At 41.2% G+C, this 26,669-nt stretch overlaps 1 protein-coding gene across 2 annotated transcripts; it reads right to left on the bottom strand.

The window, feature by feature from the left end:
* Positions 1 to 1,255: 1,255 nt before the first annotated feature.
* On the bottom strand, positions 1,256 to 17,633 carry RGCC (regulator of cell cycle). Of its 2 annotated transcripts, none has more exons than XR_015795918.1 (5): positions 17,468 to 17,633; positions 15,473 to 15,672; positions 4,170 to 4,277; positions 3,162 to 3,224; positions 1,256 to 2,695 (listed from the first exon to the last, which is right to left on the bottom strand). XR_015795918.1 is itself a non-coding variant. In XM_007425829.4 (5 exons), exons 1-5 carry the CDS (start codon positions 17,505 to 17,507, stop codon positions 2,688 to 2,690), a joined length of 378 nt encoding a protein of 125 aa, XP_007425891.1. In that variant the 5' UTR covers positions 17,508 to 17,619; the 3' UTR covers positions 1,256 to 2,687. The 2 variants fall into 2 exon arrangements, 1 of the variants encoding a protein (XP_007425891.1); XM_007425829.4 differs by having other exon boundaries at positions 15,514 to 15,672; positions 17,468 to 17,619.
* Between the last annotated feature and the right edge of the window lie 9,036 nt (positions 17,634 to 26,669).

A 26,669-nucleotide genomic window follows, 5' to 3' on the forward strand; every position in this document is an offset into this window, starting at 1 on the left:
CTTCTTTGCCAGAAGAAAGCCTATCCTACCACATGCTCTTACAATGCGAAGATCTTCAGCCTACGGAGCTGCACCACCCCCTCTGGTGGCTGGAGACCAGCTCCAGGAATTGCTGTGGTCTAAAATGAATGGGCACACACATCTGTGCTTAAACACATCACTTCCTGCATCCTCCCCAGAGACCCACCCCCCACTGAGTAGCTGTTGAGTAGCTTTCCTTCTCTTTACTAGCTTATGAATTTCTCCTGTCCCAGACTGCCTGCAAGCAAAGAACGGCACGGCTTAGTTAAAGGCAAGCCACTGGAACAGAACTGAGGGATGTGAACAGTGTAATTTGCAGAGCATTGTCATAGTCAGCTTGCATCAGGTCCTTGAAGCCATCAGAAAATACAGGTTTAATTTAGGACTTAGCACTTCCAACCAGTAGAGAAGGGCCACGGAATACCACAGATCAGCATCAACAAATTCTTGTTGATGGAAGCAAAGAAATAAAGCCAAGGTTTTTTTAAAGACCCTTGCTCTGACACCAAGCTCCGGCATCATATCAACCCAGCAGAGATCAGTTCCAGACTAACAAAGTTTAATATTACGCTAAATGAACAAATGCTGAACCAAAGAAGAATTCAAAAGTTGCATCACATTTTAGAGGAAAACACAGGATTTATGGTCATACCAGCACACCCATAAATACATCTCAGCGTCAGTGATAAAAAGTGATGATTATGTTATTCCCAGGCAGGAATGATAGCCTGTGACCTTCTAGTTGTTGATGAATCCCAATTTTCTAAGCAAACTATGAAGGCTCCTGGGAGTTGTAGTTCATCAACAATTTTCTCTCTTCTACCCTACAGGATGTAGGGTAGAAAAATTCACAGATTCATTTTCTGTGAATTCACAGAAAAATTCACAGTCTGAATTTTTAAAGTTTCTGCACAAGAAGGATAATAAAGAAGAATCTGAAGTTGCTTTGAATTTCTGTGAATTCACAAATTCATTTTCTGTGAATTCACAGAAAAATTCAGTCTGAACTTTTAAAGTTTCTGCACAAGAAGGATAATAAAGAAGAATCTGAAGTTGGTTTGAGTTGCTACTTTGGAGAATTCATTTATTGCACAGCAGGAAATATGTACATATAAAGGAATAACATGGTCAAATTAAACATTTGCCCACTTTAGACTACTGTAATTACTATTCCCAGTTGTCTTCTGTGTGGGTCATGACAAATAAACATGAAATAAGTTGCTACAAGAAAATGTTTGAGTTTTCAAGGCTTAAGTTTTATTAGGCACACTGTTTCTGGACCAGTGTTTTAGAGATGAATATTATTCACTCTTTTTTATATAAAAGGCAAATGTTGCAAGGCCAACCCTGTGTGACTGTTTTACTGCTAATGTTATTCAAAGAGAAAAGGAAGCTTTTGCTTTGAATGCAATTGTTGAGACAATTAATAGAAGCTTAAGTTGCTACCGTGGTATCACGCGAGTAACCTACAGCAACATCGGGTTAAGTAATTTGCCATCATTGTAGATGTACACTATTGTATTAATGAACAGGATGGAATTTTTGCAAATTTGGCAAGCGCCAAAGTCCAGAACGAAAAGGACTGAATGATCTGACAATACCTGAAAAAGTCTGTGCCTGACTAGCATTTAGATGGAAGCTATTTTAATTAATTATTATGAGTTCATGGAGGAAAAGATAGGACACAAATGCAAAATACTGTAGTAACTAGTTCATAGCCCTTTAAACCATCTCTTTCTCTATTACCCATCTCTCTGTCTCTCTCTCTTTCAATCAGTTAGATATTTACCTATCCATTCTCTATCATCTATCTATCTATCTATCTATCTATCTATCTATCTATCTATCTATCTATCTATCTATCTATCTCTATCATTCTATCATCCATCTATCTATTCTCTCAGTCAATTAAGCATCCATTCACCCATCCATATGTTCTATCATCCATCCATCCATCCATCCATCCATCCATCCATCCATCCATCATTTCTCTCTCTCTCAATTAGCTATCTATCTATCCATCCATCTATCTATTCTATCATCTATCTGTCTATGCTCAATTAGCATTCATCCATCCACCCATCCTTTCATCTGTCTGTCCATACATCAATTCATCCATGTATCCTTTCATCCATCTATTGTATCTACATCTATATCTATATCTATCTATCCATTCATCATCCATTATCTATCTACCTATCTACCTATCTACCTATCTACCTATCTACCTATCTACCTATCTACCTATCTACCTATCTACCTATCTACCTATCTACCTATCTATCTATCTATCTATCTATCTATCTATCTATCTATCTATCTATCTATCTATCTATATATTAAGTTCCAGTTTAGGTTTTATTTGCATACAAAAATATATTATAATGAAAACGTTTAAAAGTTAATTATATAGAATTACAAATCTTTCCATAAAAGCCCTTTTAAATTAATGTTAAGCTACATTTTACAGCTTGAGCACATCCGTTACTTGATTCTGTCTGTAGAAAAAGAAACAACATTTGTAACGCTTTAAGGGCGTAAGAGGCAACGGCTGGCAATATGCTGAGAAGAGAAGGATTTCTGTGTCTGTCCCATTAGATGATGGGTTGCATGGATAACTCAAACTCATCCTTTTGAACGCAGGTATTGGGTCAAAATACAGTGTTTCACATACCTATACAAACATCAGACAGAATAAATATTATTGTTACGTTTGTGCCGTATATATGCTAATCCCTTTCAAGGTCAACTCTGCAACGGGACTGGGATGACAGATACAAGTTTCAAACACTGAATGAAATAAATCAGAGCTAAAGTAACTAACCTGATATTCAGATTCCCAATGGGAGCACCCAGTCAAAAATTAATTCAGCCCTTGGCCCTTTTCGCCTAAATCAATGTAACTGTGTGCATATAAGAAGTGTGGTATTTTCCCGTATTCAGGGGCAATGTGTGATGCATGTGAAAAGGGACTGGGCTTTGTGTGGTCACAGCTGCCATTTTTATTTTTTTTACCTCCCCCAGTGGACTCCCGCTGAGTACAGGAATGTACCTGTTCATTGTTTCCAGGCCAGGAATTTATTGGTGTCTACCCTGTTCCTTGCCCAGGCATCTACAGTGAATCAACGTTGATTACTTACTTGCCAAAACTCTATCAAGATCAGCAATAAAGTCTTCTAGTTCTTTGGTGTCTCCAAGCTTTGCTGAAAAAAGCAAAACAAAAACAAATACAGACTGATGATGTCTATTCAAAAGAAATTTTGACTTCATGGTTATGTATTCTGGTACTCTCTTTACTTTTTGCAATCTTCTAAAATGAAGTTTGGGGGCAAAACAGATGAATATATATCAAACAAATGAAAAAGACCATCCGCAAAACTGGTATTGACTGACTCAAGAAAAGCAGTCCCTTAATTTGCAACACAAGAGCCATACAGCAGTTATTCCAGCACAACTGTGCTTCAGTCACCTATTGTTTTGGCTCTGTTTTTATGTTCAAAGTAAGAGTCTTCATCTTGCCCACTTAATTTGGTAAAACTCTATAATAGTTTCTCAATAGTGAGATACTTTCAAAGTTCCCTAGTTAAATATTTTGAACAGTCACTGTGTGGGAGATGGCATGGACCAAATGCCATTAAATTCCACGTACTGTATGTACACAGCTGATTCAGCAAGTAGAGAATTACAGGGATACCTAATGCACATAGATGTTCAGTGCCCTTATCCAACATAAGAATCAGTTCCAGGATAAATTGAATCAACCCTTAAACACAAACATGGTATCCAGAGTGTACAGTGACTACAACTGATTGTCTGAGGTGGTCCTGCATCAGGCAACTGGATCTCTGAATGGTACAGAAGTCCTCAATGACCCCACCACACCTGTAAGGTTTTCCAACTGATAAATCATAATTAATGTATACATATATTAAGGTACTCTTCTCCAAACTAGTGCTTTCCAAATAAGATTGGACTACAGATACCATCATCATGGTGGCTGAGAAGGATGAGAATTGTAGTCCTATACATTTTGAGAGAATCAGGTTAGAAGAGTTGGAATTGAAAGATGTTGGAGAGCATAGACAGACATGCTTACAAAGGCAGATAGCATTATGGAGAATTTTAAAAAACGAAACTTAAAATAGTACCTTTTCGAGAAGCTATTGTGGGAGAAGACACAGATGGAGTGGACGGTGTAGGAGAATGTAACTTTTCGTCACTAAAACTGAGGCTATTTCCACACAAGGAATCTGCACCTGGAACAAAGTTATCAAGCAACTGGAGTTAGACGGCATATCTGTAGCAACAGTTAACCATTCTCCAGCCTTATTTGCAGCAAAAGACACACACAATGTCCATATTTTGGTATTAGTGTCTATAAAACTAGATTGATGAATAGATGCAACAAGAGTGATTAAAATCCATAATTCCTCCACCCAAGAATGCAAAAAAATAGCCACAAGTGTTCAAAATGTTGCTAGACAAGTTGGTTGGGGCTATTGGGAATTGTAATTCAGTGACTTTTGGAAGACCACAAGTTCCACATCTCAGGGTTTAAGGCTATTGTTGTGGCAATTTCACTGTCTTACAGCCATTAGTGTTGCCTTACAGTACATTCGCTCAGCACAGTCTTACAGTTTTAGTGCTGAGAAGTAGAAACCATAGGAATGGAAATTATGTATTTTATCATAAGAGGAACAAAATGAGACCAGCAGTCAGGCAGTGTAAGGAATGAAGGTGTTGATTTTCAGCAAACCAAATTGTTGTGTAAGATGAGGCAGACGTATGGTGCTCCCAAGGCTGAGAAGCAAACTGCTAAGAGACTACGGACTTAAAAGGGCAGGAAGAAAAGCCTTGTTTAAATCTAGGGGCTGACACAACCATTGGGTTTCATGTGCGTGTGTATGTATATGTGTGTGTGTTTGTGTGTGTGTGTGTCTGTGTGTGTGTTTTTTTTCTCCTGTGCATAAATCAATTAATCTAGCAGAATCAAATATTTGAAGTTTCTGCTGTTAATTAATTCCTGAATGCAGGACTTCATTTCTTAAAGAAGAAGAGATTTATAGCTGAGTGTCTCCTGAAGTCTCAACAGGTAGTTTAGTATACTAGTTATACATACTATAAACACCAGTTTTAAATATGTGCCAAAGCAATGTTAGCATGTAGACCGTAATTCACTCCACTGTTCAAGTGTGCTTGTTTGTTTATTAGAGTTTATATGTTGCTCCAATCCCCAAAGGGCTTTGAACAGGTTTGGTGGGCTTCCCTTCACTGGAAGTGTCCATGTGGAGGCTAGCTAGACAATTGTTGAGGATTCCTTAATTTAGGCTTTTGCAGCGAGCTAACTGGTTAAATGGCCCTTTCCAATTTTCTGAGTCTGTGATTCCTAAGCAGGGTCAGTCTCTTTGGGCTGAGGCAAAACCTACTTGATGAAGGGTTTGGAATAGAAAGAGATGATGCTTACCTTGGCAACTAAAATAATTCATGGTTAGCTCCAGTTATTTCTATTCCAGAGTTCAGGGAAACCTCAAGTGCGCCACTTAAATTTAGGCCGTCTCTTAAGCAACAGTTAACTGCTACAGGACCAAGTTGGGAGGTAGGGGTGGAAAAAGAAAGCTAGAGAGGTACTTTGGCTTCTTTTTTCCAGCAGAAAACCATTTTAGAAGATGCACCTTCACCTTTAATCGGCATCACTGGCGTAAAGTTCTGGGTAGGGCGCTGACCCTGCAGTTCGCAGCCCCGTTTTAACCATCTATTTGATGGTACCACGCATAAGTCTTCTGCTTAGAAAAGGTGGGTCTTCTCAGTCATAAGACCAACATAGGATGGAGCACACAGAACATGACTCCTAAAAGCATAAGAACATTTTGCTCTGGAAATGAAGCAGAGTTGGATTGTTTGTATAGCAGTGAACTCTTAGCCTTTTGGGGCAGACTAGGTCAGGAACCCTACTTTATAGTTGTGGGGTACCATAACAGAATCTTGAAAGCCTGACAGTTTCAATCAAAGGGGAGTAATTTTGAGTTTCTTTCTTTCTCAGGGTTAAGCTGGTGTTTACATCACCACTCTTGCAAAACTTCAGGACTATCTCCATGTTCCTCTACATTAACCTCTATATATTATCTACATGTTCCTCTATATGTTATAGGTGTTTCATCCACTGACTAGAGACAAATCTTTGTGTAGATCAGGTGGTCATATCCATCTGAGTTTTAAAGTCCTTTCCTTTCCTTTCCTTTCCTTTCCTTTCCTTTCCTTTCCTTTCCTTTCCTTTCCTTTCCTTTCCTTTCCTTTCCTTTCCTTCCCTTCCCTTCCCTTCCCTTCCCTTCCCTTCCCTTCCCATCCCTTCCCTTCCCTTCCCATCCCATCCCATCCCATCCCATCCCATCCCATCCCATCCCATCCCAAATTTAACTTAAGTCAGCATGGGGTTTGAATGTTGGCTGCTTCATTTTGTTTTTCCATAGATGTTCTTTCTATTGGTCAATGGGAGAAACCAAAATTTCCCAATTCTTTTCTCTATCAGTGAAAAGCTTCTGAATCAGGAAATTCCTCCTCTGTAGGAGGGTACACATTTTTATCTGTACTAGACCTTTCCTAAATACCCAGTGAGTGACCTCATTCATTAGCTAAAAGGGATATAAGGCACAAGAGAGCTCGTTTTGCACCAAGTGACTGAGTAGAATAATGCTTGCATGCTTTGCTTTAGTTCATTCACTCTGTATGGACCAGAGATTCCTCCTCTTCCTCTTCCTCCTCCTCCTCTTACAAAAAGTGAAGGTTCAGAGTCTAGGCTGCATGACTTGAGAACTCAATGCAGTACAAAGGAGGCAGAGTTACCACTCACAACATCAGATAATTAAACCTTTGCTGGAGGTCAGAAATTCAGTGTCCTTGCACATGGTGAATGCAGGTTTATTTTGTTGCCTTAAAATTCTACCCATGGACCATGTGAGAACAGAACCAATACGTTGTAGCAAGTAAGGTGAGGATCTGGACCAGGGAGATCCCACTCATAGATCTCATTGAGTGACTTTCACCCAATCACTCTGAGCCTGACCTACCAGACAAGGTTGGTTATTGTGGGGATGAAAAGAATGAAGAATCCTATTCTGAACCCTTAGCCAAAAGGAGGAGTTATAAATGCATTAAATCAATCAATCAATCAATCAATCAATCAATCAAAACTGAAGTTATTCTGCCAAGGGCAGAAAGCATACATGGAAACTTCACTCTAGGGTCTTTTTTTTGGAAGAGAAAAAGAAGAAACTAAATGTTATTCCATTTACCATAGAGTACACTGTACACTTAAAGTAAACCAACTTGTTACAATATTTTCTTACTCCAGTAAAATACATAGCAACTAAAATTGCCTCACATTCTAACATACAACTTGAAGAGAGGCAAGGAAGCCTGATTACTGTCTGTATCTCGGCACTGGAGTACAAGGATGACATTTGAGCTAGTGGGCATTGACAGCCACTGCTCTTAGGAAAGGTCATAAGGAAAATATAAAAATGTCCAAATCAGCTTACTTCAGAGGTTAAATATTATCAAATAGCCTTCATACATAAAATCTTAAACAAGATGATCACAGATTTAACATTGCTGGAATTACTAAATTGATGCCAAATCATCTATGAAGGGCTCCATGCTAAAATATGCAGGGATTTCATTGTTAATGATGTTTGTGTAAATGTTGCCATTCAATAAGCAAGATAAATTGTTTTCTGCCATATATGGCAAATAAAGCAATGATTCCATCTGTATAATCACTTATCTCCTTTGCAGGAATTCAGGCAGCACATTGAAACTTTAAGGCAATAAACACCATTATCAGAAACCAATAGGTTAATTGACTGTAATTTATGCTCCTCATTAAACATCTTATACCACTGAGAGAATTGCATGAACAGAGAATTGCCATATCCTATTTCACTTATCTTCCAATCTAGATTTAATTAAGCTCTTCCCACTGACAAACCTACCAAGTGTTACATAGAATTTCTTGGCAATACAAAAGTCAGCCTTATTTTGTCAGAGCTTTCTTGAAAATAGTGTCATTGTTCTTTCACCCCTGGAAAACGTGGGTGGTTGAGTTCCATAGGAGACATTCCAGAGCTAGCATGTTATCAACTGCTAAGTCCTAGCAGTTAATTGCTCTTCTCTCAAATATTGGCAGATATTAAAACTCTGAGGAACTGCAATTGCCTCAAATCTACTGTTAGTTCCCCAGAGTCAAAACAACCCCCCATAAAATAGGAGAGGTGGAATCCATGTAGATGATCTCCTTTTCATTTGCTGAAATGCAAGAAGTCTCAGAAGATTCACCGCTGGCTATTTCACTTCCTTTATGTTCTTTCAGAGACTGCATTGTCTGAAGCAACTAGGATTGTAAAAAAAATCCACCACAGAAGGAATAGCAGGAATATATAATGTAGCATGAAATACATATACAGCATGACTCCAGTTCCACTAGGGTTTATCTTTGTTCAGAGTACCTGTACATGTGCACACATCGGATGATGCATCAGATACATTGTATGCAATATATGGTACACGTGAATAGTATTGTATACAATAGATACTGTACACATGTACAGAGGGAGACCCTGCAGGATTCCAGGAAAGCTACGTTATTGTTGCAGGGTATATTAACCTAATCTTGAAAACCTACCACCAAAGACTAATGGATTCTGATCCACCTATAGATGTAAGGTGCTGATAAGACCACACCAAGGTGCCATCTCTTTATGAGCAGGATCCAGGAGGGTCCTCATATACAACTTCTTGGTGGTAAGATCCATACAACAATGGAGCAATTTACTGTTTATATAGTTCAACTTTTTAACTAAATTAATGTGGGTATTTATATTTTTAACTGTTTTTGAGGTTTTATTTTAATTGTGAGCCGCCCAGACTCCTCTGGGGGAGATGGACAGTGTATAAATTTAATAAATAAATAAATAAATAAATACTTATGAAGGTTGAGGGTTCTCCATCTCTGGAGTCTTTAAAGAAGAGGCTGGGCAACCATCTCTTGACAGTGGTTTAATTGGCTTCCTACACTTTGCAGAAGGTTGGACTAGATGACCCCTGTGTCCCCTTCCAATTCCATAATTCTGATTGTATGATCTATTTTGAGGATAATGAAACAAAAGAGGAGGAAAGTAGAAGGCAGATGAGAGAGGGCTTGTTTAATGTCTTTCAGAACAATTGTAATGATGCCAAAGAAGGAGTCATCTTCTGCCATTCTTGAATCTTCTCAGATCATCAGCACATTTTTGAGTGGCTACAGGTTACAAGAGTTCTGCAAGCTAGCCTAGAGAGAGGTTCAGCGAAACTCTGAAACACACTGGGATAAGCCTGTGAGATTTTCAAAGACTGAGTGGTTTGCAACAGCTATAACTTAGATTCCACAGTTCATGTAATTCTATTATTGTAGGTATCCAGTCCACCACATGATCCAGTTTTGTGGGCAATTCTCAGTTACTGAAGCCTGAAGATGCTTTGCCAACTATGTTTCTTTCTTGCCCTCCTTGATTTATTATATCTCATTTGTATTATGTCTGAAAGCGAGTGTGACCATTTCAAAGAGCTTTCCACGGTGGCTTGTGCGAAAAAGAAATGAACAAAATAGAGACAGAAGTAAACAAAGAACAATCCTTGATTTCACATTTGAGCCATCAGTTATATACAATCTTCAATCACCATCGCATCCCATGTTATTCTAAGAGTGGTGAAAATACAAGCAAAAGCTCATTAAATCAATCCAAATCCCTTTCCAAAAGGAGTTTTCAACAAAGGTTTAGTGCTCACCTAAAAGTTCCTGAAGAATTGCCTATATGGTTTTCTTGTCAGCCTGGTTTATCTACTGATAGACAGCACAATCTCTTGGATCAGCCTCTAAGCCTGGGCACTCTCCAATGAATGTGAGAATCCATCAGCAAATAGAAAGCCACAATTTCTTTGACACCAAGAAAATATACTGCATACCCTCAAAAAGGAAAAAAAATGCTATGGGAATCCTCAGCACAATAAAGTTCAAAATCCCGCTGATTTATAGACACCACCACAGTAATTTGTTTAATCTTTTAAAGTAAATTTCTCTTCCTCTCCCTGTGACACTAATAACAATTCCTACCAAGGAGATTCATAATTAATTTTCCTTATTTGGGCTTCCCATATATATCTAAAACATTAGAGATGAATAATATGTTATTAATCTTTTTTAAAGCAAAAGGATCTTGGGAGAGGATGCTAGCATGACTTCTATTTTGTTTCTTTCATAGGATTGTTGAAAAAACTATAAACTGGAGAGCTGAGAATCATATTCTTCTGGAATAAAAAAGCAATTAATTAAATAACCTGTAAATGTTATAATTATGGCTCTGTTTAGACCTATGCTGAAAGTTTTCAGCTGGGATTTAAAATTTGGTTATTGTTAAAAAATATGTATTTATTGTATCCCAGACAAATAGCTGTCTAGTTTATATGCAAAACAGTAAAAGTACTTGTTATTAAAAATGACTTTGAACCAATAAATGTTGCCCTGTATAACAGATAAGTCACAGTAGAGGAAGATCTTATCACAGATAAATTAGACAGAGCTGGACTTGTTTAGTACTTGGATGGGAGACTACTAATTATCGCAGACCTGTAAATTAAATTGAAAAGTTAGAAAGGAGGAGGAGGAGGAGGAGGCCATGACAAACCATTTCTGCACATACAACAGAGACAGGTGCATGAAATGAAGTCACCAGGAATGTAATGGTATGTGGGAATGACCTTAGGAGACAGGAGGAAGAGCCGCAGACTAGACAACAGTCAGATAAGAGGCTGCTTAGCTTGCAGAAGGAATGGGAGCATGGCAAACATCTCAGAAGGGACCCTCCCTAGTTTCTTGGACTGTAAAGGTGAGGGGGGAGAGATGTACTTTCAGATTTGCAAAATTCTGTTATTGTAACCTTACAATAAAGAGCTAGTACTTCTGGGTGTGCTTCTTGTCTGGGCTACCTTGCAAAGCTGAAAAGAAGTCAAACTCAACTTGAGGGAGACTTTACTTTTTAGGGGAAAGAGCTGCATAAGTGTATCTTTTGCTTGGTTTTCCCAACAGACCTGTTTGATCAGCAGCACTACCTACAAAAGTTCCAGGGTGGTATTTAGTGACAGGGAAGGTTCTCCTACGGGCATTACAGTGGCATTATACTAGCATTAGGGGACCAACCTGATGTGCCCTCCTGAGGCCAAACAACACAAGATACTGGAAGATTTTGCATCAAAAGTCTCAGGACTTTATTCCTCCACTGCAGCGTGCCGTTGATTACTATCCTGCCTCATCCTACCAGCACAGAAAGAGATAATAAGCCACATGCTGGCTGAGCGTTTTGCTGGCATGCTTAATCAGGAGGAGACCCAGGAAGGCTGGTGTGAATTTGCAAGGAGTCGGAGGAAATTAAATGGGAGGATGTGTATTGTTCCTTCCAATAAAAGTTGTTTACAGACAAAATATCATTGAGCAGCCTCCTTCGCTGCAGTTACCACAGATGTGTTTTTACAATGCGCCTCCTCACAGCCTGGCTTCTCCCACACTGACATTTTGCATAAACGTTACCAAGGAAACTGGGCAATCATGAAATTGGTGCTACGAATTCACTAAAGATGTGGGAGGAAGAGGACTTGGATGCCAAGAGGGGAAGCCTAGGATTTAAGATGCCCAGCTGCAGAACCAGCATAGAGCATTGCAAAATGACCATGGAGGGCAAGCAGACGTGTTATGACTTCTGTGCATTTTTGTAGAATAAAGACCCTTTCTTTATTCTAAGAGAAATGCCCAGAAGTCCTGCTTTGCCTCTCCGCTTTCACTACAAAGGTTACCATTAGTGGGGGAAAAGGGGCGTCTTGCCATTTTTCCATTCTGGAAAGCAAAAGGAGAAAAGGAAACTGAAGCTCAGTGGCCTGGCCACATAAGCAATTCAAGCATTTCTACTCCCCCGAACTGATGGGAACACAGGCGAGCTCCACAGATACTGTCTTCTGATTCTAGACACCCTGCAATTATTCAGTCTTGAGAGCAGGACTCCTCAGTCTGTGGTCTGTGGACCACCAATGGTCAGCCATGAGGTAGTTCACCACTGCCCGCTGGGTGCATCAGCCCCTGTCTGTTCACAAAAATGGATCCGTGGCTGAAAACTGATTCACTGAAGAGTTTAGTATTCAAGTAGCGGCATGAAGACTTAAAGTTCAGAAAACCGATCTGAGTGAACCCTAATTGTGAGTCTACATGTGTTACGCGAAGTAGAATGGAGATCTCACAGAAGCAGTCTGAAAAGAAAAGCGCATGCAGAAAATAGGTGAACAAGTATCTAAAATGGGATTTCATCAGGCTGGAGATCCATTTGTCATTCCGAGAGATTTCTACCGAAGAGCCCAAGGGGTCTGTGCTAAGGTTGTGGTTATCAGTCAAACGAGCAAGGAGCTTAGGGGCTCATTATCATCTGTGGGGAGAGGTTTATTTGGCTTCTTTTTCACGGTGAAAAAGACAAACTTCACTGCTTGTAGAAAAAGGTTAGCCCTCCAAGTTGAGACTGACTCCTAGGGTCTTCATGGGCACTTACTCTAGTGGCTGGCCACCACTGGACGCTGTTTTGACTTCCCAATCTGGTCCACAGCTCTAGAATTTCCCACCCAAATGCTAATGAAGCCCATCCGTGCTCAGCTTTTTGCAATCCACTGAGGTTGGCTAAAATGCTTGTATCAAGTTTGAAGGCCTGAAAATATGACTCTATTGATGCCGGAAGAAATGTGTCTGACTTCTGTGCAAAACATAAAAGACACAGACCATTTCCAATTTAAAAGGCCCTGTGGGATGCATGAACTCCATTAATGCTAGAAAATGCAGCCAATCACTCAACAAATCCATCCTTCTGAAGTGCACAAGATTTCACATTTTAGAACCAGATCTTCCATCAGCACAAGATACAGCACGATAAGTATTCCCTGAATGAGTGCCATGGACACAGATCCACAAACAAAGCTGGCAGGTAGAAGGGTTTGAAGAAACATTCCTTTCCCAACATCAAGTGGTATAAACCATCAACCTGCTCAAGACAGTCCAGGCCCTTGGGGAAACAGACATACCCCAGCAAGGGTTCAGATTGCAGATCTTCTCCTAACGGAACTTGGGCAAGTTGCAATCACAAACAAAGTGTGTTCAAATTAAGGGGGAAAGAGAGAGAGAGATTCAAAAGGTAAAAACCAAGCAAGTAGAGAATGGGCACCAACTAGCAGAAACGAGAGACTGGCCCCATTTCAAAGTAAATAATCTAATTATTTCTTTCTAGGATGAGCATATGTGTCCAACTGCAAAATACGAAGGTGCGCAAAATCCATGGGAGAGGGGTAAAAAAAGAAAGATAGTGACTAGAAGTGCACGATCACAATCCTGCCCCTTTTAATGGGTGGTGCAATACATGTTAAAAAGGGGCGGGCCTTCACTCATACCATTGGGGCTGCCATTTTTTTGTAACATCTCCGTTCAGTAATGCAGTACTATTACCAACATGCAGAGATTTTTTAAAAAGCCAAGGACCAAAGCTGTACACAGATGGTTGTACACAATACAGTAGTTACTACAGCCTACTACATATGTGGTACATAGAAAGAGTCTGAATACTAAATACCAAATTACTAGTTAGTATTTGGATAAGAAATCCCAGGACTGTAGGCCAGATTGGGAAACTGAAAAACATCCAGAAGAAGACATGGGCAAACTATGTCCATGTTGTGCTAAAGAAAACTCAGTGGGGTTGTTCACGAAGTCACCAGAAGCTGAGTATGACCGGAAGCTTTTTGCTTTAACCTTCTCTGAGTCTACACAATATATCTATTCATAATGCTAATACTCAGAGCACACTAATGCTTAACACTGTGCTCCATCATTCAATTGGACTTTTGACCAGATAAATGCAGGTGACATTTAAACCAATTTCTGATTCTGCTCCGGAATACCATCATAGCTACCCCAGGACCCAACTCATGAATAGTTCATGCTTAGAATAGTAGAAGTTTATCTGGAGTTGTATTCAGAGCCACATAAAGCTGTAGCCAAAGCAATTCTCTGACCAGAACGGCAGGAAAGATAGAGGAAGGAACAGACATATCAGACCACAACAATGGCACCCCACGTTAACTAAAAATATTGAAGGACAACAAACTGGAGGGTTGACGTTGGACAGGCAAATGCATCAGGAGACCACGGCTTGTTGAACATATTGCAGTTTTAATACTTTCGTGAATTGCTATTTTCAGACTGTACTGAAAAAGACTCTTGCAAAACGTTTCGACTGAAACTTTCGTAAGTCTGTTTGAAACACTTAGTGGAATAGCCAAGTAAAGAAGTCTCCAAAGTACAGTTAAGAAAGATTTCTATTAGCACAAACAACAGACAGTTTCTAACAGTAATTGCTGAGAGACCACAGGCTAAAAAACAATGCTGAGGGGGCTACAACATCTGGCTGCAGCTATCCAGATGCCCACTAGATGACAGCAAAGAGGCAAAGGAAATAACTTTTTATGTCATCTGGGGGCTGTCTGAACTGTCACAGCCAGGTCATTTTTGAAAATTGTTTTTATTAGTGAAACCCACAAAAATGATATAACACCAAACTATACTAAGTCTATATAAGTAATGTGAGAAAAAATGAGTTGAAACTTAAGGAAGAAAAGGATTGATGGAATATTAATATATAACTAACTCAACATGCCCCATCTTGTCATTTTTACAAGATTTTCAAAAATTTCAAAAATCAACTTTTCAAAAATCAACCCAGAACACATCTCTTGAATCCACTCTTTGACATCTGGAAGAGTTGTTTTCTTTTCATCTACATAGTATGATTCTCTTAGATGAAACCCAGGCTCTATAGAGCCAGCATGCTTCATAATTGTCAAATTCCATTTTTCTGGAGTGTAATTCAGCATCATCCATTTATACTTCTTAACTATGCTTTGCCCCAAAATTGTATTCACTCCACAGCGGGTAGCACTATTTTAACCTTCTGCCTCCGACTTCTGCACAATCGCTAAATATCACTAACATAGCCCATATCCTATTTCAGTGCAATACACAGACAAACAATGATTTAATGGGCTCACACACTATGCTAGGACAAGGCTAAAACAAGGCACAACTCACTCGTGTGCATTAGAAATTATTAGAAAACTACCTTCCTTGCCTCCAAGGAATCTAACCCTAGGAGATTAAAGAGGGTAAAAAGACGGAGATTACATTTTACTGTATAACCAGCAAGAACAGACAATATTTAGTAATGGATCTCCATCTGGCACACTTTCTCAGGGCTGATAGCTACAGCCTTTCTTGGGGGTACACTAGAGATCATTTATGATGCTTAGTTTTTGCTGGCCATTTAAGCGTAAGATTAAGTCGTACTGTGAAAGAGAAAGATGGAGAAGGGAGGAAGACATTCTCACTCTCGGAGTCACTGATGCTGGCACTGCTCCGTCTCTTCATCTGCTCCAGATGCTCCTCATATTGGAAATGTCGCTCCTTTATTGGAGACGAGAAGTCCTCTATCACTGCATCAAACTCGCAGAGAACCTCTGCCAGTTCCCCACCATCCTCTAGCAAATCTGCAAAGCAGAACACAGCAGCTGTTCATTCCATAACTTGCCCATTATCTACAGCTAGGATGTTATTCCAAGAGGAGTTCCAAGTTGAACATCTCCACTAAGACACTCTAAGGCTACGAGAACAGGCTTCCAAGCAAAAGTCATTCTCCTTGTTTAATATGGTACAAGGAGAGTCCTATTTATTAGTCTATGGTAGTCAAAAACCAGGAGGCATCTGGTCACACTTCTTCAAACTAACAAAAGGGGGAAAGAAGATAATGGTATGGCATTCTTTGCCAAATCCATGTTAATATTCTCCTACAGACACAAAAAACAGACCCTTTGTGTGTTCTTGTTTTGTTAGGCAGTGTTTCAAGGGGACACTAGGTTACTCCAGCCTGGGGTTCCTCTCCAGGAGAAATGGCTTAGATGATGTCATTTGTACAACCTGCTAAACTTAGTGAGCGTGACCTCAGTTGGGGCTTTTTTGTGGCTTATTTTGTGTAAGTGCAACCTGTTGGTTAGTTTTGAGGAGAATGTGAGATGCAAGTGCAAAAATGGGTTCATTCTCCAGCATCACAAGTTCTTCCCTCATACCCAGATGCTGCATTTCTCACTGTTCGGTCCCTCTACATATAGCAAGTTGATCTGCTTTACGTGACCCTCAAAAGTGGTTTAGACTACAGAATAGGTGATGGATCCCAGCAAGCTCATCAGCAGAGCAGATGCATCACTTTGCAGGCCAAACCTACCTTTGATCTGGCTTCAGGTGAGCCAGTTCTGCACTTCAGGCCCTGTATTAGAACGTTGCAATATCTGGAGGTATTTTTTTGGAAAGTAGCAGCAACTCTTCTCCTTCTATTAGTTTGTCACGGCAGGAAAGTTTCTCCATGTTTGTCCCTGGGCTGGGAGGCATTTGTACCACTGGAGATGACCCGCCTCCTTGCCCTGAGAGGATGGGCCCATTTTTTCTAGACCCCTTTTCCAGCCCCTCTCTGTCTCAGCCACCATGATGCACGCTTCATCGCCTTAGATCCTGCTTTGTATTCCACGGCTGTGTGTTCACACAAGCTGAACAAGTGAGTGCAAGACCTCCTGATTGCATCTGCACAAGCCTGGTCAGTATTAACCTCAAAAAGGAGGCTAGGATGTTGGGCAAGCCCAACTGTTTGGATGAGTGGGTTGGTTGTGTGAACCCAAAAAGAAGAGCTCTTCAGTCTCCAGATGAACCTTCTTGGGCGCAAGCTTTTCCTGCGTCGCTCTATCGTCCCTCTACATATCGTCTCAGCCCCCCTCTGAGTCGCCCCCGCGGAAGCCCCGTTCACACCACACGCTGACCTGATCGGGAGAGTGTTAACTGGCTGTCTTCCCACCAGCCGCGAACTCGGGTCAGTGAAGGACCTGCGCCTGCATTTCCCCACGTGTTGAGCCTGCAGTTCCGTCAGGTTTCTGCGGGTGGGGGGATTAGCGTGTCGTGCGAACGCAGCCTAAAGGCAAATTTGTTCCTCCCACCGTCCTCCTTTGCAGGGCCAGCCGGGAATGAGATCCCCTGCCCTGCCGCCCGCGTTCTCCTGCCCCGGCCCCTCCCTTGCCTCCAGCGCGGGCAGGGAGCCAAGCACAGAGCGGGAGAAGTCCGGGCGCTCCCGATCCTGCCTCGCCCTGGAGCCCAACCGGCTGGAGGCGCGCGCGGAGGGCGCGGCACCCGGACCCGAAAGAGGATCGAGGGGCCGGAATCGCCAACCCCGCGCCCTCGAGCGCCCGCTCGCGCTCCCGGCAACAGCGGGACCCTTCTAGCCCGAGGCATCCCCCGACTCACCTTGGCCTACGGGGCCCTTCTGAGCCTTGAAAGGCTTCATGGCATTGGCGAACGAGCTCGCGGGCCGGGCAGGAGGCGAGAGCGCTGCGCCGCCGTCCGGTGCCAGAGGCAGCCGCTGGCTTTTGCTTCGCCGCCTGGACGAAAGAGCTGGAGGAGGGGGAGGAGGAGGAGAGGAGGAGGAGGCGAAGCGAGGCCGGAGAGTCCTCCCACCCTGCCCGTCCTCCGGCGAGCGAACGAGCGAGCGAGCGAGCGAGGGTTTCCCCTCCGAGACGGCCCGCCTGGAGGACGCCAGGACCGGGGGCAGCTGCGAGGCTTCCGCGCAACCTGCGGAGCCTGGCGAAAGAGGGGTTCGGTCTTTTGTGTGAACCCCGAAGCCGATCCTGTGAACGCAGCCCCCGGTTGGAGAAACGGGAACCCGCTTCCAATGGCGAATGTTCTTGAGCAGCTCCATTCATCTAGCTTGAGAGGGAAATCCACGCAGCAATGTTGGGGGATAATCGCATCCAGGGTTTTCCATTAGTCGGATGAACCCCAAGAGAGGGTCAGCTCCATAATCACGTTAATTATATTGGATGAACTGCGAAGCGTGGGTGAAAAGCCTTCCTCTCATCTCATGAGACAGATGAGGGCGCCTCTAGACACTCTTGAGGAACCCTGCAAGTGTAGTGAAGTGGGACTAGAAGCCCCACTGGGTTTTCTTCAGTTCAGCAATGCTTGTCCTTTGGGCGATTGTATGAACAAGAAACACTTTCTCAGGGGTACACTCTTAGCAGCCCTCTGGATGGCCTTGCCCCTGTGCATGAACAGAGTTCCCCATGCCCTGTAGCATACAGTTCGGATCAGGACTGGTAAAATTAGCTGTGGCTTGAGTGGGGCGACTGAGGAGCAGAGAAAACTCTCCAAGTATTGTTTAAGTGTCTCTCTATCTAATCAGATTGCTGAAGAAATGCAAGGCGAAGGGTCTGTTGGGTACACACCTTAAAATCCTTAGCTGTTGGTAAACACCTCCCAAAGAGAGGCATTTGACTTATCAGTAGCCCAGGGCATATGCAATCCAATTGAAGTTGAACATCCAGAACTAATGGGGTAATTGCAGGAAGGTCAAATGGTGCCAAAGTAATGTTTTTCTTTGTAGCTTTTCCTCCCTCCCTCCCCTGCAGACTCCTCTTTTGCTCTCTTGTTTTAACTCACGATTTTAGTTATTGCTCCTTTCGGATGGGAGGCTGCAATCAGTGTCTCCAAAGACCAGAAAGGTTGGTCCGGTTTGGTTTGGAGTAAGAAGCACCAGCAAATGCCATGGCTGCAGGTCAAGTCAGGAAGGGCATTTTTTCTTTCTCCTGAATTTCGAAGAAAGGGAGAGACTTTTGCGCCAGGAAGAACGCAAACCACTATTACAAAGAAGCCTTTTACTCCCGGGGAGAAAAGGAGAGGTTGTAGCTCCAGGGAGGGAATTCCCACCCTCCAACTGAGTAAGGAGAATTCTGCCTGCCCATCTCTTTGCCCCTTGCACAGACTTAACAGCTCCCTGGCTCAGAGCAGATAGGTGGGGAAAACTCAGGTAAACAAGATCCTCCACAAAAATCGTGCAAAAGGCCTCCTTGGGATTTTCCCCTTGGCCAAGCTAAGGTGCTATTCTTCAGTCCTTCAGCTGGAGAAAACTAGGTGGTGATCAAATTGGCTGCCCCCATGGACAACCCCTATCCTGCTATAATGGTCTGTGGGATTGACCTCGGGAGACAGGAGGGAGAGCCGCAGATGAGACAACCGGCATGTAAAAGGTGTCTCAGCCCACAGAAGGGGGGAGGGCATGGGAAACGTTTCAGAAGGGACCCTCCCTAGTTTTCCAGAGAGTAAAAGGAGAGGAGGGGAGAAAGACTTTCAGTCTTGCAAGATTCTGTTCATGTAGCCTTACAATAAAGATAGAGCTAGAACTCCTGGTTGTGCTTCTTGGCTGGACTACCTCGCAGGGCTAACGCCTGGTGAATAGGTGTTGTCCACTTTTACAATATACAGGGTGCGTTAAAGATAGGGAATAATGGGTTCCCCAGTTTTGTTTCCCTTCCCTTCTGCCAAATATCACCAGCCTGTGAAAAAACATGCACCAGTCAACCTCTTGAATGTGGGATGGGTCTAGGGCTGGGGGACCAGATTGGCCACACACTCACTCTGGTTTGGTATAAGTGTTTTGTACAGGTCCATTCAAGGACATCCCAAATATCAGCTGATGTTTGGGTTCTTTTTGGACAGAGTATTAGCATTCTTCTAGAATAATCTCAAATAGTGCTAAACCCACATCCAAAAGAAGCTGATATCAGTAGAACACTTGGGCCAAACCAGAGCTGGTCACTAGGCTCCCTTAGGGCATGGGTTTGGTGCTGTTCAAGAAGCTTTCTCTAAAAGCTTTCTGAACAAGCACAGAGATAGCTGTGCCACAAAGGAGAGAGAGAGAGGGAGAGGGAGAAAGCACTTTTCCTGCTTCAGGCTGATCCAGGTCTCCAATCTAGGGATCAGCTCTAGGGAACAGGGGGAGAGGCTGATTTGAAGGAACTGTCTTCTAGAAGCTGGAAGAAGGTGAGTGTCTGCACCAACCTAGAGCAGTTTCCAGGTGCTGGGCTGATCCCTCCCTTTGAATCACCTGACTGCAACACCAAATGATTGGCAAAGCATGCCAGACTAACCATGTAAAAATACTGTAACTTGTTTCCTGCCTAAGGGGAAAGACACATTGCAACTGCTAAGAACAACCTTAAACTGCCTCAGATACGCAATGGGGATGAGATGAAGGCGAGAGAAGAGAAAGCTACGCCAAGGACTTGTTCTTGCTGTGATTAGCAGCAAGTGAGGAAGGTCCCTTGGACCAGAGGGCAAAGTACACTTTAGATAGTAAGGACTTGGGAATCCCAACCAGGAATGGATAAGAATTTTGGTCAGCTTATTGAATTCTTACTGAATTCTTTTAATGACCAAAACTGACCTCTGAGGCAGGCCTGGTCAGGAAGTAGATGCCACAAGAAATACAAGAACCTTACTTCACTGATAATGGTCTGAGCTCATATTTTGCTCACCTACCTTCTCCAAAGGCATCTCTGTAATCTTCTACATTAAGTCACCTTCAAACTCCCACTTCTTTGCTTGAAGCCTAAGAAGGCTTTGGTAGGCAATGTTGAACCCTCTATTTTGGGGGATTTTTGGCTCTAAGCAAGTCTCTTTCCACTCTTTGTCCTGTCTCTTACTCTAAACTGGTGGAGTCCAACCATTACAAGTAATCTTTGCTAAGAGAGTACCAAGAGTGCTTATTTGTTCTCTGTTTGGGCCATTTAGAGAACCATTCTAGAATAGTTTAGATTTGCTCATAGGGTAGGCCCAGAACAATACAACAGCTCGTTTACAACTTCTCTTGTCCTTTGTCAAGTGGCAAACTGGGGATTTCCTAGAAAAGTTTTTAAACCCTACCTTAGGTCTCTCCCTGTACCTTTCCTGCTTTCCCTTCTTACAGTTAGGATTCTTGTTTCATTTCAAGCTGAAACATCTCATTCTGCTCCAGTTCTCAAGTATTTTAATACCTCGCTTTGCTTAAACTTAATCCTCTCTTGAAATCCTCCTTCTTCCTACTGATGCCACTAGCTAGACTAATATAATATATTCCTTGAAATTGGTGGACATTTTGAGCTGATAATGAACTCTTGATTTGCCCAACATTCTGTGGCATGGATAACTTTGATGAGTTCTTGGCTTTGGTTTGGTTTATTTTTTGATATTTTATTGAGATATAGATGAAGTCTAGACTACTGTTTTTCAAATGGTGGGCCTCAAAAGTCGTTAAGGACAGGTCACACAAGATATACAAGGTAAGTCATTGAAACTTTAGTTAATCCTTTAAAATTTATCAGAAATGATAACTATAACAACAGAATATCTGGACACTTGTAAATATTCTTAGAAGAAGTGGCATTTTTGTTTCACTTGTGGTGGAATCCAGGTTCAGTTGGTTAGACTTAAGGTATGACAAGCAGAGAAACACAGAGCTGTAATCTGTAAAAGTCTTGCATTGTTTTTTATTTATTGAATTTTATTAGACTTAAGGGCTACTCCAGTCATATCCAATATGGAGTGGTTTACATACCTAAATTCAATAGTATGATAAAAAAGATAATTTTCAAAACAGTTGCTGAGGTCAATCCATAGCCAGATGCAAACCTTTCTTCCTGCGGGGGGGGGGGGGGGATGTCAAATTCAGCCACATCAGACCTCAAAAACTTGATGGAAAGTCAGGTTTTAATTGTTTTCAAAAACCGCAGGGAACTGAGTCAGTGTGAACCTTGGGAGAATTCAGAGAAGCACGGGAATGACTGAGAAGGGCTGACCGCCATGGTTCCTGAGATGTCACTTGCTAGTGTTAGGAACCAAGAGGGATCCCTCCCTTCCAGTTCTCATTGTATGAGTAGATACCACTGGGATTATGTGGTCCTGAAGATATCCTGAGCCACGTAATATTTAAAAGTGACAATCAGGACCTTGAATTGTACCCGGAAGCTAACTAGCAACCAATGCAACTAGTACCCTTATCTGCTTCAGCCACTGCATTCTGGACCGGTTTCCAAGCAGTCTTCAAGGGCTGCCCCATGTAGAGTGTGTTGCAGTAGTCCAAGCAAGATATTAGGTGTAGATAACCTTGTCTGATGGTAGACCAATAATACAAACAGAGAACAAATAAACTTTACCCTATCCCTAGCTATGACTCTGACTGACCTATCTTTGGGTTTAATTGAGGTTCTACCACTTTAAAAAAAATTGTAGAACATCTTTAAAGTAATTTTCACAATTAAATGGAAGAAAAATTAATATGATTATAAAACATTTTTAAAATTCACACATTTGCAGTGGCATACAATAGCTTTTAAAATGTTACACCTACAAATAAGAGTGAATTGAATTCATTTTGAGATAACAGACTTGTTCCCACATTCCATCTTTCGAGAATTTGAGAATTAGATAAATACATTTAAACTCAGAAGCTTCTACTGAAATTGGCGGTCTGATTTTCCTATGGCAATGAACATATGTCTTGTAATATGAACAAACATTTAACAGGAGCCAAAGTAATTCCAAAACAACATTTAAAATATAAGAAATCATAGCGGCATCAACATAATAATTTATAGATGCTAGCATCTGGTCTGTGTAATATGATTAAAAACTGGCAGTGAAACACTGTGTGCATGTGTAAGAGTGTGTGTCCACCCAGAGAAATGTGTGTTGATATAACCTATCTTAACCTGAACTCACCATCTGTCAAGTGAAAGAGCAAAGCTGTCACGGGTACAAACTTGTTGAGAGCTTAAGTGGAACAAGAAAAATGGATGTTTCACTTCATGGGTAAAGGGCAGGGAACGTGATCTAGTTTGCATCAGTTAGTGACGTGTGCAGCCAACAATTCTGTGATATGGGATTATATCAAAGGAAGACACTCTGAGATCCTACTCCAAGGAACTTCTTGGAATGCCCAACTACAAAGAATTCTTCCGGTGAGATGTATGGATGGGCTTAACAGCAGCTATATTGGTAAGAAAATATAAAGTCACAACACTCAAAGATGTTGAGTACTAGGATATATTATATATCTAATCAAATGATTATTGGCAGTGGTTGGCATCATCTAACAGTTCTTTATAATATTGACTCAAGGCTTTCTCTACACCTGTTTATGTCCATCTGAGATGTATCAGTAGAGAAATGCCAAGTACCCTCTTCCAAGTAACCTAAAAGCAGTCTCTTGAGAAGTAAGTAGAAGAGAAAGATGAGAGGAAATTTCCAGACATCCATAAATACTTTTCAAGGCTACCATCTGACTGGAATATTAGGTGGAGAAAACAGGGAAGTGTAGACCAGCAGATCAAGTGGGTTACTTCTCAGATGTGTTGGTTGGGACTACAAATCCCAGTTCTCTCAGCCAGCATGGCCTTGGTTTAAGGCACTTATTTCCCCACTTATCTCCCCCCACCCCAATGCAAAAGTGGCTAATACATTTGGCCCCACCATTCCAGGACTTCTGAGAGGATCGTGTGCTTGCTGTAAAGGAAAATCTCCTTTTCGTTGCGCTCAATTTGATGACTTCCTGGACCCTGGATCGATATCATTGCTTTGGAGACAATACGTGTGTTTTTTCTTATTTCTCAGTATAGTCTATACCTCTGAGTTTTATCCAGTGTCAACACCCATCTGGGTACTAATCAGCTCTGGTTCTGCTTAGCTTTTTGAGATCAGCCAATGTTGACTAAGCGCTGCCAATCTAGCTATATCAAGGGACTTCTACCTTAACTATTTGCATTTTAGGGAATGCCCATGGCTAAGGGAATAAGAATAGTGAAATGGATTAAACACTGCTCTTTTGAAAGAAAGGCAAGGAACAGAATTGGAAACTGTTTCTTGCTGACTTTCACTGGCCAGTTTTCAAGGGAAAAGTGTACATATCCAAGGACAGTTCTCTAACAAGATCTGGAAAAAAAGGATTAAGGAATAATAGGATTAATTATTCTGATTCTAATTAAGTGATCTAAAAATGTAATAACATGAATGGTTGTTGAATAGATCATAAGGACCTATAGACATGTATCTTAACTCTGATATTAATTATGGCCTTTAATTATTATAAAAATGGAATTAGCAGATGTCTAAGAAGTAACTTGCCCCATGTCCCATCCTTCATCCCTTATTTTTCCTTTCTATTCTGTTCATTTCTAATGCACCGGCTTTTGGTGCTTTTCTTAAGTCTTCAAACAATGATTTTGGTATAGTAAAAAAAAGTGTGTGTGGGGGGGGGGAAGTTAGGGTAATTGAAATGATAGTTTCGATTCTTCTAGCTTCTTCCTCCCAGAAGAAGAAATGCTAAACAGCAAAATCAGGTCAACCTACTTTTTTCATTTAAGAAGAAATGCTAAACAGCAAAATCAGATCAACCTACTTTTTTTATTTAAGAAGAAATGCTAAACAGCAAAATCAGATCAACCTACTTTTTAAATTTAACTTATAAATAACTTGCAGTTGGCTTCTTGTTTTACGACTTTTCTTTAATTGCTACTGTTGCATGCCAGCTTGATGATTTCCACAAGCATTTGTTTTTCAATACTGCAACAAATAAGATCCAAACATAAATTGAATTAGAGTCGCTGCCTATCAATAAACTTTGGATCTTTTCCAGTTTCAAAACTTTCTAAGCCTCAAATTAGGTGTCCTTCTTGGGATCTCACGAAAAGCCATGATTTTCCACTATTAAAGTACACTACTGTTGTATTTAAATGCACAGCCCCTTCATGTGCGAGGCAAAACAATTTAAAACTTTTTGGAAGGAATAGCCATTTCGAAATTGATAATTAGCCTGGCTCTGAAAACCACCGTTTTCTGTATTCAGATGTAGCTGGAGGTTGCCAGCTGTTCCAAACCACAAAAGTTTAATGTCCTTTTGTGTAAAAGGAGGAAAGAGAAAGCTTGAAACGTGCAGCAATGCATTTCATAAAAGGGAGCTAGGGAAGTTACAGCTGAAAATGTTTCAACCAGCTGAGCGCCGCTAAATGTATTCTCGGTCAAAGCAAAATCAAGAGACACCACCAACAAAGCAGCCTGCATCGTGTTATGGTTTCAGCAGTGAGGTTGATTTCAAATAAATTTATTCGGACATAAATATCTAGCCCAGCGAACTACAGGATGCCGTTCAGACATTGGCAGTATACTTAATTGAATGGATAACCTGTTCTCTAATATACTGGATTTCAACTTTCTTCTGCAGTGTAAAATAATTTAAATCTTGGTTTGCGATGACTTTAGCATCTCACACCATTGGACAGATGTGTGATTTTATGTTATTCTATCCCTCCAGCTGCTCAAAGACTAGCTGATTTTTTATACAGCTTAACCGTATTATGTTAATTTCATGAGTTGTAGCTGCGTTGACTGATTGTTTCTCTGCCATCTAGTCAGTGTTGACTCTCAGCGACCACCTAGATAGATTTTCTCCATGAAAATCTGTCCCTAACCAGACCAGGTCTTCCAATGGTGCCCCATCTCCACTGTAACTGAGTTCAAAAGCAATAATGCTCTTCTTATCCTGTTTCTATCCTGTAGCTGCATCAGAGATTATTATCTGCCTTCAGGGAGAGAGGACAATTCGATCTGAGACCACAACATGCAAGTTATCAGTGGACTTCCAGGAACAGTTCAAGTATCACCAATAAATGCCTGGATAGCTCAGAGCCTTGTTTATGGGACTCCTTTCTTCAATTCTCTCTCTCTGTAAGAGAATGTAGATTAGAGACCAGGTTAGGGACAGATCATCATGGAGAAAATCTAGCTATGTGGTCGCTAAGATTTGACAATGACTTGATGGCACACAATCAAAGGAATGCAGAGCTGTCCTTGGGGAAATATAGAAGAATGAGGAGATAACCTTGATGAAGGAATGGATGAGCCATTAAGGAAAAAATGACAACTCAGTCCTGAGAAAGTATAAAGTATAAGAAAGAAATTCAGCATAACCCCACCTTGATTTTGTTGGGTATAAGGGGCAGGGAAATTCTGATGGACTTTGAAGTTTTGGTTTCTTTCTTTCTTTCATTTAATTAATTAATTAATAATTCAAATTTGTATGCCACCCATTTCACTATACCCTACAACAATAAAGGAACATTTCCTGTAATCTTTATGGTGTTTGTTTCCTGACCTAGCCTATCTCAAAGGGCTGACACTGCCCATCCTATGATTATCATGACTAGGCAAGAAATAGCTATATGGCTTTAGAAGAAAGGGGTGGTGGTGGTGGTGGTATCACATTTGATTTAGAAGAAAATGATAAAATGAAGGTTCTCTAAAAACAAGACAGGCTTTAATTTTATTAATTTAGTAATGCTCTAACCCAGTGTTTCTCAACCTCAGCAACATTAAGATGTGTGGACTTTGACATTAAACATTAAGACATGTAGATGCATGCTGGCTGGGGAATTCTGGGAGTTGAAGTCCACACATCTTAAAGTTGCTGAGGTTGAGAAACACTGCTCTAACCAATTACTTAAAATTTGTGTTGATTACACAATCAACATTACAGTGAAACCTCATTTTCACAACTAACTGGGGAAAAAGTCATGAACAACCATTAAATATTAGTCTATTTGCATAGGGACATCACTACCTAAATGATGCAATTTGCCATTGC

The sequence above is a fragment of the Python bivittatus genome, unplaced genomic scaffold (genome assembly GCF_059951505.1).
Source record: "Python bivittatus isolate LINGU-HERP-01145 unplaced genomic scaffold, Pbiv_v1 ctg000210_np1212, whole genome shotgun sequence".
Taxonomy (NCBI): domain Eukaryota; kingdom Metazoa; phylum Chordata; class Lepidosauria; order Squamata; family Pythonidae; genus Python; species Python bivittatus.